The sequence below is a fragment of the Myodes glareolus genome, chromosome 1 (genome assembly GCF_982192425.1).
Source record: "Myodes glareolus chromosome 1, mMyoGla1.1, whole genome shotgun sequence".
Lineage (NCBI taxonomy): Eukaryota > Metazoa > Chordata > Mammalia > Rodentia > Cricetidae > Myodes > Myodes glareolus.
In genome coordinates, this window is record NC_142026.1 from 71,703,806 (window position 1) to 71,716,163 (window position 12,358).

A 12,358-nucleotide genomic window follows, 5' to 3' on the forward strand; every position below is an offset into this window, starting at 1 on the left:
CAGCAGGTACCTGCTTGCTGTCTAGGTGCTCTCAGTTCATCCTAGGATTGGGAAATCGGCCATCTGCCTGACCTGACATCAGAAAAAGAGGGTGTCCACTAGAGGAGGCCCTGTGTTCTGAGCCAATAGGATGGGGGAGTTTAGGGAGGAAGCTCTACTAGACATTGGGAAGAGAGCTCCCTGGAGAACCCAGCCACCAAGGAACTCAGGGAAATGAGAGCAGGACTACATTCAACACTATTTGGTGACAAAATGACATATTAGCTTTCTGCATTTTTCTTTAAGGTCAAAAAAAAAAAAAAGAAAGAAAAAGAAAAAAAAAAAGACAACAACTTCAAGGCCAGCTTGGTCTACAGAGTGAGTTCCCGGACAGGCTCCAAAGTTAGAGAAACTCTGTTTTGACATACATGGATTCCTCAGGGAAGGGGAAATAGACAAGATCTCCTGAGAAAATTGGGAGCATGGGTGGGGGAAGGGAGGGTGGAAGAGGAGAAGAGAGAAGGGGAGGGGGAAGAGAACTTGAGGGAACAGGATGGTAGAGATGGGGGACAGACACATAGTGAGAGCAAGGGAAGAGATGTCTTGATTGAGGGAGCCAATATGAGGCCAGTGAGAAACCTGGCACTAGGGAAATTCCCAGGAATCCACAAGGATGGCCCCAGCTAAGATTCTAAGCAATAGTGGAGAGGGTGCCTGAACTGGCCTTCCCCTGTAATAAGATTGATGACTACGTTAACTGTCACCATAGAAACTTCATTCAACAACTGATGGAAGCAGATGCAGAGATCCACAGTGAAGCACTGGGCTGAGCTCCCAGAGACCAGTCCAAGAGAGGAAGGAGCAATAACACGATCAAAGGGGTCAAGACCATAATGGGGAACCCACAGAAACACCTGACCTGAGCTAGTGGGAGCTCAATGACTCTGGACTGACAGTGGGGAAACTTGTATAGGACCATACTAGGCCCTCTGAATGTGTGTGACAGATGTGTGGTTGGGGCAGTCTTTGAGGTAGTGGGATCAGGATTTATCCCTAGTGCTTGAACTGGCTTTTTGGAGACCATTCATTTTGGAGGGATATCTTGCTCAGCCTAACTATAGAGGGGAGGGTCCTGGTTTTTCCTCAAAGTGATGTGTCAGAAGGCAGGGGAGTGGGAGGAGGGGAGAGAGTGGGCCTGGGATAGGTATGTTAATGAGAAAAGATCGTTTTTAAAAGACAAATATATTATAAAAAGAAACCCTGTTTCAAAAAACCAAAAACCAAACAAACCAAACAACAACAGCAGCCCCCCCCCAAAAAAAAAACCTCTTCCCAATAGCTACTGAGTCTCTGGTACTATTATTACCAAACAAGAATCCTTTGGTTCCCACGGAACTTACAGTACGACCTCTTCTGCCCGTCTCTGTCTGAAGAACGCCAGGGCCAAGGTCAGCATGCCATCGATTCCAATAGTGTTCTTGCTCAGGTCCAGGTACCTCAGCTTCCTGTGCCTACAGAGCATGGATTCCAGAGCATGGCAAGAGGCAGAAGTGAACCAACACTTTTCCAGCCTGTGGGGCAGAAATAGAAGGTCTGGGTGGTAGTGCCACATGCCTCTAATCCCAGCATTCGAGAGACGGGCAAATTTCTGTGGGTTCTGACCAGCCTGGTCTACAGCGAGTTCCAGGACAGGCTCCAAAGCTACAGAGAAACCCTATCTCAAAAATACAACAGAACAAAACAGCAACAACAACAACAACAACAACAAAAAACCCAAACACACACACACATACAAACCAAACCAAACCAAAACCTAGAAATAGACAGAAGGGAAGTCACCATGTCCCACCATCTGAGGGCTCACCTCACACTGAGCACACAGAACCGAATCCCACAGCAGCTGAAGCTGCTGCACGTCCCTGCCATGCACCAGGGTCTGCAGGGCGATTATCCAGAGGAGGGAACGGGGGTCTAGTGAGATGGCTCAGGGAGTCGAGACTTCACTGGGAAAGTGTCAGACAGACCCTTAGCAGCTGTTATCTTACAACAGACATGGCTGCAGGAGTTCCTAACCCCAGGGCTAGGGGTAGAGCCAGGGAGATGCTGGGAGAAATGGGGCAACTTACTCCAGGACCAACAAGTTGCAGTTGGCTTCTGCCAGAGCCCTACAGAGTAGGCTGACCCCATCGTCCATCAGCCTGTTGAAACTCAGGTCCAAACTTCGCAGGCTTTTATTGTTCTTGAAAGACGACATCATATATTCACAGCATGCTGAAGTCAAAGAACACTGCCTCAGCCTGTCAGGAAACACCATCCAAATCATTCTTGGACTGTACTTATTTCTTCCATGGTTTTGGTAATTAGGACAACTTGGTTAACTTCTCAGAGAACATGGTGGAAGAGGGGGCAGAAAATGCCAAGTAAGAACCGGAAGATGGGAGGGGTGCTGTGGAGTCTGCCCTCTGGCCACAGCACAATGACTGCTCTCCTGAACTCACAGCCACTATGGTGGTCAGCACAACATCAAGCTAGAAATACAGCACGGGGGGGGGGGCTCACACAACCCCACCAACCAAAGAGCTAGTGGCAGTTGATGGCAGCTAGGGGAGGGAGAGTCATTTTTCTTTGGGTGTGTGGTCACTAGAATGTTGCCAATGTTCTAATGGAGGGCCACACACTCATGTGCTTAAATAACACTAATTGGAGGCAGTGGTGTGTGTGAGAGTGTGTGTGGCAATGACATAACACACATGTAGCGAGGTCAAAGGACAATTTGCAAGACTTGGTTATCTTCTTTAACTATGTTGATCCCTGGGCTCAAACTCACGTTGACAGGCTTGCCATCTTGCCAGCTGAATCGTGTGAGGTTTTAGTGCCCCATTTCCCGTCAGCTCTGTGGTTTCTGCCTACAGACCCAACCAATGTGTCCAGCTGCCTCATGCGCCTGCTGCTACGCCTTTCCTGTCAGGTCAGGATAGAATGCAGACTCCCCTCAATCATAAGCCACATGAACTCTTGTCCACTCCAGTATTTTCTTGTTGGGTATTTGATCACATCAACATATCATGGAGAAAATGACCAATATGGACTCTGAGGAAGGCCATCTAAGGCACCCATGCTAGTGTGAGATAAATGGTCAACAGACTACCATTTAGAATGCATTCTGGCTGGGTGGTTGGGGTACATGCCTTTAATCCCAGCACTTGGGAGTCAGAGGAAGGTGGTTCTCTGTGAGTTAGAGGCCAGCCTGGTCTACAGAGTGAGTTCCAGGGCAGCCAGAACTACACAGAGAGACCTGTCTCACCTCCCCCCAAAAGGAATGCATTCTGGTCCCCAGCAGTGTGCCAGAAACAAGACATTCTTCCTATGGCAGGAAGCCAGGTCTCATGACACCATTCTGATCTCAGAGGCAGACAGAGCATTCACTCAGAACACAGGAGATGGGAAACACAAGTTCAAAGGTTCTTAAACATTCTTGGCTGGTGCCAGCTTTAACACTTTGATCACTATTTTCAGGACGTGCCTTTTTCCTCATTTAATTTGTAAGATCCCTGTCGCCATGACATCACCACAGGAAACACAGCTTTGCAATTACATGATATCGTCAAGGGGAATTGAGTGCAATCTAGTTTTTAGACTCAGTGCCCTCCAGCTAGCGACTCCTCCAGCGGTAAACACTGATACTCCTCCATGTCCCTCAAATCTGAAAACTTCCACTCTGTGGCTTCACACCTAAGTTTGGAATTTCATCTCACCTCAGAGAACTGGGTTAAGGACTAGATCATTTGCCTCCAAAATGGAAATAGTAACAACTTTGCTCTTTACTGGGAACTCACACACCATCTCACAGCAGCCATGGTTGCCTGCATAAGTTTAGCACAAGGTCAAGCCAGCCAACACTCCAGCATGCTAGCTAGCATCACCCTCTGAGTGAGTACAGTGCCCACTGCTGTGTTCACTCCCCTCGGTTGTGCTTCAGGGAAAATCTAAGTAGCTGGAACCTGAAGCAGCTAGTCAATGCACAGTCAAGAAAAGAGAAAGAGAGAGAGAGAGAGAATAAATGCATTATAGTGGTATATTATTTTTGTTTAATAAATAAAGCTTGCCTGAAGATCAGAACACAAAACAGTCACACTAGTCATCCATACAGGTCAGGTCGTGGTTTCACACACTTTTTTTTTTTAAAAATTGTCTTTATTTTATCAAATCATCCTTATACAATAGTGGTTTTAATTCCTCGAAGCAGCTACATTTGATGCAAGATAATCTTTTCTAGACTAAGCAATGTACACTCCCTTGATTGCTACCCATAATGGTCTCTCAGCCTTTTGTTGGTCACCAGTCCTCTATGAATACCATCAACAACAGGGTACCCAGAATGCAGTGCTCCAAACTTCAAAGGGTTGGGCTGGATGTGGCAAGATTGCTTCCCTGGTAACATCATAGCTGTTGGGACATCCAACTTGCCATGGACTTAGTGTGGAGTGGATGATGACTCATCTTCAGCTCGTCTGTTAAAGTTCTAGATCTTTCTCAAATGACCTGATGCCAAGTCTGGTGTCTCCTGCTTTTAGACACATGCCTCTGGAAGAGCAGGCAATGCTCTTAACCACTGAGCCATCTCTCCAGCCCCCACACACCTTTAATCCCAGCAATCATACTAGCTGGCCATAGAGGCTTGGCCACGGTGGTGCTTGCCTTTAACCCCAGTACTAGAGAGGAATATAAGACGGGAGAAGATAGGTCTCAGTATGGAGGCAGGATTGCCCATTTTGGTCTGAGATAGAGGTAAGAGCCAGTGGCTGGCTGCTTTGCTTTTCTGATCTTCATCTTGAACCCCAGAATCTGTCTCTGGGTTTTTATTATTCATGCTACGAAGCATGCTTGTATTCAGCTCACTTTCTTAGAGAGAGAGAGAGAGAGAGAGAGAGAGAGAGAGAGAGAGAGAGAGAGATAATATAAATGCATGCTTAAGAGAGAGAGAGAGAGAGAGAGAATATAAATGCATGCTTATATTCTTGTATTCATCTCACTTTCTCTTCTTTCATAGAGCCCAGGACCCAAATCAAGGGAATGGTAATACCCATTTTCAGTCTGAGTCTTCCTAAATCAATGAGCTCAGTCAGACAGTCTCCCACAGACATGCCCAAAGACCCACTATCTGATCTAGACAGTCACTCATTGAGAGTCTCTTCTCAGCTGACTCCATATTATAAAAAATAAACGAAATCACCACAATACTTAACATACTGCATACGTGAATCCATAATAGAGTCTCCTGATCACCCCCTCCTAATTCCCCCAGAGTTTCAGGAAGAAAATCCTTGCAGACTTACACCAGTCTTTGCAAAGGACACATCAAATGTTCCAAAGCATCCCAGATATGCCTCGATCCTGCATCCTCCAATTTGTTCTCTGCCAGGCTCAGGTGGGTCAGCATCTTACTGTGCTTGAGAGCGAAGGCAATTTCTTTACAAGAGGCCTCAGTGATGTTACAATTCTCCAGCCTGTGAAGAGAAACGCACAGGCAAGGAACAGTTTTAACGTACATGCACATAATAAATATTATATATGTATACATATATATATACATATAAATTTATTTATTTATTTGACTTCCTGGTCGAAGTTTCCCTTCTCTCTTCTCCTCCCTGTCTCTCTTCCACCCCACTATGTTTCCACCCTCCCATTAACTCCTCCTCCGTTTCTGTTTAGGAAAGGACAGGTCTCCCATGAGTATCAACAAAACATAGCATATCAAGTTGCAGTAAGACTAAGCACCTCCCATGTATTAAGGCTGGACAAGGTGACCCAGTATAAGGAGTAGGATCCTAAAAGTCAGTAAAGGAGTCAGAGACAGACCCTGTTCCCATTGTTAGGAGTCCCACAAAAGGCCAAGCTACACAACTGTAACATATATACGGAGGGCCTAGGTTAGTCCTGTGCAGGCTCCCTGGTTGTTGGTTCAGTCTCTGTTAGCTCCAATGAGCCCAGGTTAGTTGATTCTTGTGTTGTTCTTGATCAGTCTGGCTCCTACAATTGACAAGGGACACTTTAAATTCATTTCCACAACTATCTTTTTTTTTGTTTTGTGTGTGTGTGTGTGTGTGTGTGTGTGTGTGTGTGTAACATGAGGGGGTCTGTTTGTTATTTGGGTTTTCTGTTCCACCCCATCCCCCAGCTATTTAGTCCCAGAGAAAAATCACACTGAAATCTCTGTAAGTTATAATGCTGATTGGCCCGTTAGGGCAGGCTTTTTACTGGCTAACTCCCACATCTTGATTAACCCATTTTTCTGATCTATGTTAGCCATGTGGCTCAGTACCTTTTTCAGTGGGGCAGCTCACATCCTGCTGCTTCGGTGATCTGGGCAGGAGTGGGAGGAATCAGCGTCCTCATTTTCAGAATTCTCCTGCTCTCCTTGCATCATTTCCACTTCCTGTCTGGTTTTCCTGCCTATACCTCCTGCCTGGCCAATCAGCGTTTATTTAAAACATGATTGACAGAATACAGACAATTCTCTCCTGTACCATGTGTGCATGCATGGGTGTGTGTATGTGTGTGCTATGCTGAGGAACAGTCACTTTAACCTGAGCTCTCCTTTTAGAAGCAGAAAGCTCCTTATGGCTCTGTCACCAGCTCTTAGGACTTTCAAGTTTTGTGGAAGAGAGGATAACAGATTGAAGGAATAACGGGGTCAGGGGAACTGCATGACAGAGAGGGAAATAGAGAGAGGGCTCAGTAGTCAAGCACACTTGCTGGTCTTTCTGAAGACCTAAGTATGGTTTCCAGCACCCACACGGTGGCTCACAACCATTAACTCCACATCCAGGGAATTCACTGCTGCCTTCTGACATGCATATTGCATGCAGACATATATGCAGGCAAACACTCAAGCATGTAAAATAAAACTAAGCAAATCTTTACAAAGAGGACAGCAAAGGTGACCGTCTCAATGAGAGTTGACCCAGGAAGAGACACAATTCCAGACGTTAAAAATGGAAAGACACATCAAATGCAGACATCAGGGCTAACACAAGGAATAGAAAGGTTATTGGGCCAACGAGAGGGTTGGAGGGCAAAGGTTCTTGCTGTCAAGCTCAATTAATTGAGTTAGAGTTTGGGATCAACGTAGTGTTGGGAGAGAACTGACTCTTGCAAGTTGTCCCCTGACCTCCACGTGTGCCATGGGTACACACATATGCATTGGAAATACACATTTAAAAAATAATTAAAAACAAGATCATTCAGAAAAATGACAGAAGTATCAATTAAAACAATAAAGTGCCATTTGCTGTTCAGCAGGTTGACAAAACATGACTAGAGTCAGCTGAGTATTTCAAGTCCTGGGAATTTTGCTATGCATTGACAATAGGACTGGAAATGGGCATAGCCAGTCACAAAACCTTGCAGATTGAAGACAAGCCCTCTTCAGCTCTGGAATTCTGCTTCTAAAATGTCCATTTAAAACCTTCTGTGTGAGCCAGGAGGTGGTGGCACATGCCTTTAATCCCAGCACTCGGGAGGCAGAGGCAGGGAGATCTCTGTGAGTTCGAGGCCAGCTTGGTCTGTGAGAGCTAGGCTACAAAGCTACAGAGAAACCCGGTCTCAAAAAACTAAACCAACCAACCAAACAAACAAAAACACCAAACCAAAAAACCCCCAAACCTAAAACCTACTGATTAAAAAGGAAGGACAGCAGATGCCACCGTCGATGTAAAATGTAAGATAATAGAAACCTGTTTGTCCGTGTGCCGTCCTGCTTAAGGATAAGTGTGTAAGAGTTCTGCCATGGAGTTAGGAGATTCTAGCCTGTTCAATTGCATTCAAGACAGTTGATATGCACAGAGATGGAAGAATACAATAATGATAATATTCTGTTTCGTTTCACAGAGCTCATAATGATATAGGTTAGGGTACTAGGTATAAGTATATACCTGTCTCAGGGGTTCTATCACTGTGAAGAGACACCACAACCATGGCAAACATTTAATTGGGGCTGGCTTAGAGTTCAGAGGTTCAGCCAATTATCATCACGGTGGGAAGCACAGCAGTGTGCAGGCAGTTATGGTACTGGAGAAGGAGCTGAGCGTTCTGCATCTTGATCCACAGGCAGCAGGAAACAACTGGCTTGAGCTTCTGAGACCTCAAAGCTACACCTATTCCAACAATGCCACACTCCCTATTGGCCTATGGGGGGACATTTTATTCAAACCACTGCAATACCCTTAAAAGGTTTATTTTATTTTTAAATTATGCATATGTGTCTGCATGGGGGGGAATGTGTATATGAGTTCAGGTGACCATACTGGCCAGAAAAGGTTGGATCCTCTGGAGTTGGAGTTAAAGATTGTTTTGAGTTACCCTACATTGGTAGCTGGAGGCTGATCTTGGGTCTTCTGCTAGAATGGCAAATGCTCTTAACTGTTGACCCCTAACCAACAGGGTAGGTTTCTATCGCTTTGATAAATTCATGTGTCCAAAAGCGGCTTGGGGAGGGAAGGGCTTATTTCTCCTTATACTCTTCAGCCCATCATCCAGGCAAGTCAGGGAGGGAACGCAAAGCAGACCCCATGATGGAATGTTGCTTATGGGCTTGCTTCCCGTGGCTTGTTCAGTCTGCTTTCTTATGGACCCCAGGACCACCTGCTCAGGGTTGAGGACAGTGGAATAGGCTCACACATCAATCATTAATCAAAGAAACGCCCTATAGACTTGCCTATGGGCCAATCAGATGAAGGCATTTTTTCTTCCTGGAGATGTCTAGATTTGTGTCAGGTTGACAAAACCAGCCACACAGGTATTCCTTATCTTGTGCCCCCTTCCTCTGTCACACTTCTTCATTTTTCCTGGATGCTCATTCGCACACCCACGTAATCACATCAACCGTAAGACTTCCACCTGTTAAATACATTTACCTTCTCCTATTGTGGCACAGGATTTCTTTAGGGATGCCCTGGAGCTACCAAGTGATAACGACAGGAAGAGAATTTAAACTTACGTCAGTTCCCTGAGGTAACTCAGCAGCAGGTACTTCACCACAAAAATATTTAGGGAGCTTGCTGTCAGTAGCAGAGTCTTCAGGTGCGTGTTCCTTTGAAAACTGCTAGTAAACTGAATCCAGTCTCTACAGGTGGCCTCACAGTGCTTCAACCTAGATGACACACAGAGATGGTAAGCCTTACTCCTGGAGGAAATGGTACCCCAAAGACCCTTCACTCTACCTCATATTCTTCTTCAAGGATGGATAACTATAGGAGTTAGTTCTAGCTTCTCAGCTGTAAACTGGAGGAGACTCCAACCAGCTGAGCAGCCTGGAAGGAAACTCTCTAGCACATTGAGTTCCCAGGAGCTGTGTAGTGAGGCCTACGGTGCCAGTTTCTGTGAGCCCATGCTAGGGTGGGCTTTCAGTGATAAAACTGGCTTTGAGACATCTTGCTCCTGTAAGTAGCCCCTCACCTATACAACTGTAAGTAACTCCGATAAACTCATTGGCTCACTGAGTTGGACTTCAGTGCTATTGTTACTTTGGTTTGTTGTCAGTTCCCTGTTTGGGGTAAATGGACATTTGTTCATAGCCCTCAGGAGCAGGGTCATATAGCAGTGGGGCCAAGGAGGAAATGTGCGGAAAGCGTATTACAGGCTATGTGAAAATGTGGAATCCAGCACCGTGGACAGCAAATGCATGCCAGTAAGAACTTAGCAAAAGAAGTCGGGAGACGGCACAGTGGTTAAGAGCACTGTTTGCTCTTGCACAGGACCTGGGTTCAGCTTTCAGCACCCACATGGCTCACTACCATCTGTAACTGTAGTGCCAGGAGATCTGATGCCCTCTTCTGGCTTCTAAGGGTACTGCCTACATGTGGCACACATACATGCTTATAGATAAAACATCCAAACACATAAACAAATCTAAACATTTTTTACAAAAGAAAAAAAATCTAACAAATATGCAAAAAATGAACTACAGAGCTAACGTGAGCCAGCAATTCCATTTCTGGGCATTATCCAAGGTAAATATCATCAGATTATACTCTTAAAGTCAAATAAAACTAACAGTAGCTGGACATAAGGAAGTCAGGCTGGCACAGAGCACCTGACCATTCATTCTGCGGAGACCACCATGTGCTATTACTAATCACCATGTGCTATCACTAATTCCAGCCTCTGCCTTTACCTTACACACTGCAGAAGACACCAGGGTGATTTCGGTGCTATACACAGGAATTTCACGGCCTCCTCCCCCAGTTTTGTGTGCTCTGCCCCCAGCTGTCTCAGATGCTGGTTTTCACTCAAAACATGGAAGAAGTCTTTATGCAACGTGTGACTCACATGCCTCAAATTGGATGACAAAGCAGAGTCCCGTTCCCAACGGACTTCAGTGATCTTTGTGTGTGTGTGTGTATGTGTGTGTGAGCACCAGATGTCTTCTTCAACTACTCTGTACCTTATTTTCATAAAGGTTTTATTTTCATTCATGTAAGAATGTGTGTGGTTATGGGCACATTCACCAAGTGTTTGCAGGGATCCCAGGAGGCCACCAGGGAGCATCGGATTCCTCATGCAGCTAGCGCTCCTGACACTGTGAGTCATCCAGTGTGGGTGCTGAGAACTAAACTTCAGTCCTCAGTGAAAAGCAAGCACTCTTAACTCTTACTCCAGCCCTTCTGATTTGTTTGTTTTTGTTTTTGATTTTTTTCGAGACAGAGTTTTTCTGTGTAGCCCTGGCTGCCCTGGAACTCACTCTGTAGACCAGGCTGGTCTCAGACTCACAGAGATCCATGTGCCTCTGCCTCCCTCAGTGCTGGGATTAAAGGTGTGAGCCACCACTGCCTGGCACCATATTTTTAAACATAGAACCCTTTACTAAACCTGGAGTTTACTGATTGGCTAGACTAGCTGCCCAGAGAGCCTAGTGAACCCTTTTGTCTCGCTTCTGTTTTCCACGCTGGGACTATAGGCATGCCCAGCCCTGCTTAGTTTTTATGTCAGACCTGGGATTCTGAACTGAGACCTTTGTGGTTGTGTAGCTAACACTTTCCTGACTGAGCCAGCTCCCCAGCTCCCTCAGCATCCTTCTTGTGCTATGGGAGCCAATAATAGCGATTGTAACAGAAGAAAAGGCAGTCAGATACTGGCCAAGGCCTCCGTGAGGCTTAATGTTTTGTTTTAAGGGAAAACCAGTGGTTTGTTTATACGATAAATGATTAGCTTTCTGGATCTTAAAAGCCCCAGGGATTGGGTGTACAGTTTAACAGATAAAAGAACTGGCTATGGGGTTAGGTCTTTTTGATTAAAAAAAAATACTCTGTGTGTGTGTGTGTGTGTGTGTGTGTGTGTGTGTGTGTATGTGTGTACCCACAGAGGCCAAAAGGGGGTGTTGGATTCTCTGGAGCTAGAGTGACAGGCTGTTTTGAGGGCTCAACACAGGTGTTGGAAATCAAACTCAGGTCCTTTGCAAGAGCAGCAAATGCTCTTAATCATTGTGCCATCTCTCCAACCCAGAGTTAGGTTTTTAAAAATTTTATTCTTAAAGACAAGGTCTCATAAATCCCAGGTTGGCCTTGAACTTACTATGTAGTCAAAAACGACTTTAAACTCCTCCTCCTCCTGCTACCACCTTCCAAGTGTCACAATTACAGTGTGTGCCGCCCAATCTTTAGTGTGTGCAGTGTGTGCTGCCCAATCTTGCAGCTTTAATCCAGTTCTCGATACCCACAGCTCTACGACCCCACGCCTTGTCTTTTATTTTCATCCGTGAAATGGGGTTCCAGCTTAGCATAGTTGTGAGTTTTAGGAGTGCCCCAGACAGGCTGGAACTATGCCATAAAACTTTGCTCTTGCAGTTTGTATGAGCAAGGGCTGATGAAAAGTTTAGTAAAGGCGCTTGCTGCCAACCTTAATGAGCTGAGTTTGAACCCAGATCAGAGATGGGGAAGGAGGGAACTGACTCCAACAGGCTGTTCTCTGTCCTCTGTATGTGCACATGCATGTGCACACTTACATACACACATGCTCTTGCACACACACTCTTTCTCAAACACATGCACACACACAGTATAGTTTGTATGACTGAAAACGAAGTCATGGTGATGCTCCTGCCCATTTCCCTAGTTGTCTATGTATGGATTTATATAGGATGGAATGAAGGATGAAACTTTGTAGGTCAAATGCATTTCCCATTATAATAGCTTGCTAAGCTGTAACCATGATCTCTTTCATCCTACCTTCTCCTCTGAGAAGATCTCATGCTTGCCAGCACAGCTCCTTGGCGAGGTGTACCACATGCAGCACCTGCTGATGCTGGTGCAGTAGAAAGGCAGGGTGGGTGCAGGGACGGGAGATGAGCTCTTGAACTGCTAGGGGGCAGCAGAGTTCT

At 45.6% G+C, this 12,358-nt stretch overlaps 1 protein-coding gene across 1 annotated transcript in view; it reads right to left on the reverse strand.

The window, feature by feature from the left end:
• The window catches only part of LOC125395521 (NACHT, LRR and PYD domains-containing protein 8), a 32,871-nt gene that overhangs the window by 3,541 nt on the left and 16,972 nt on the right, over positions 1 to 12,358 (reverse strand). Inside the window, exons 5-8 of the mRNA XM_085685817.2 lie at positions 8,981 to 9,133; positions 5,316 to 5,486; positions 2,106 to 2,276; positions 1,380 to 1,550 (exon numbers count right to left, since the gene is read on the reverse strand). Coding sequence (XP_085541943.1) covers positions 1,380 to 1,550; positions 2,106 to 2,276; positions 5,316 to 5,486; positions 8,981 to 9,133 — 666 coding nt within the window. The remainder of the gene's footprint in view (positions 1 to 1,379; positions 1,551 to 2,105; positions 2,277 to 5,315; positions 5,487 to 8,980; positions 9,134 to 12,358) is intronic.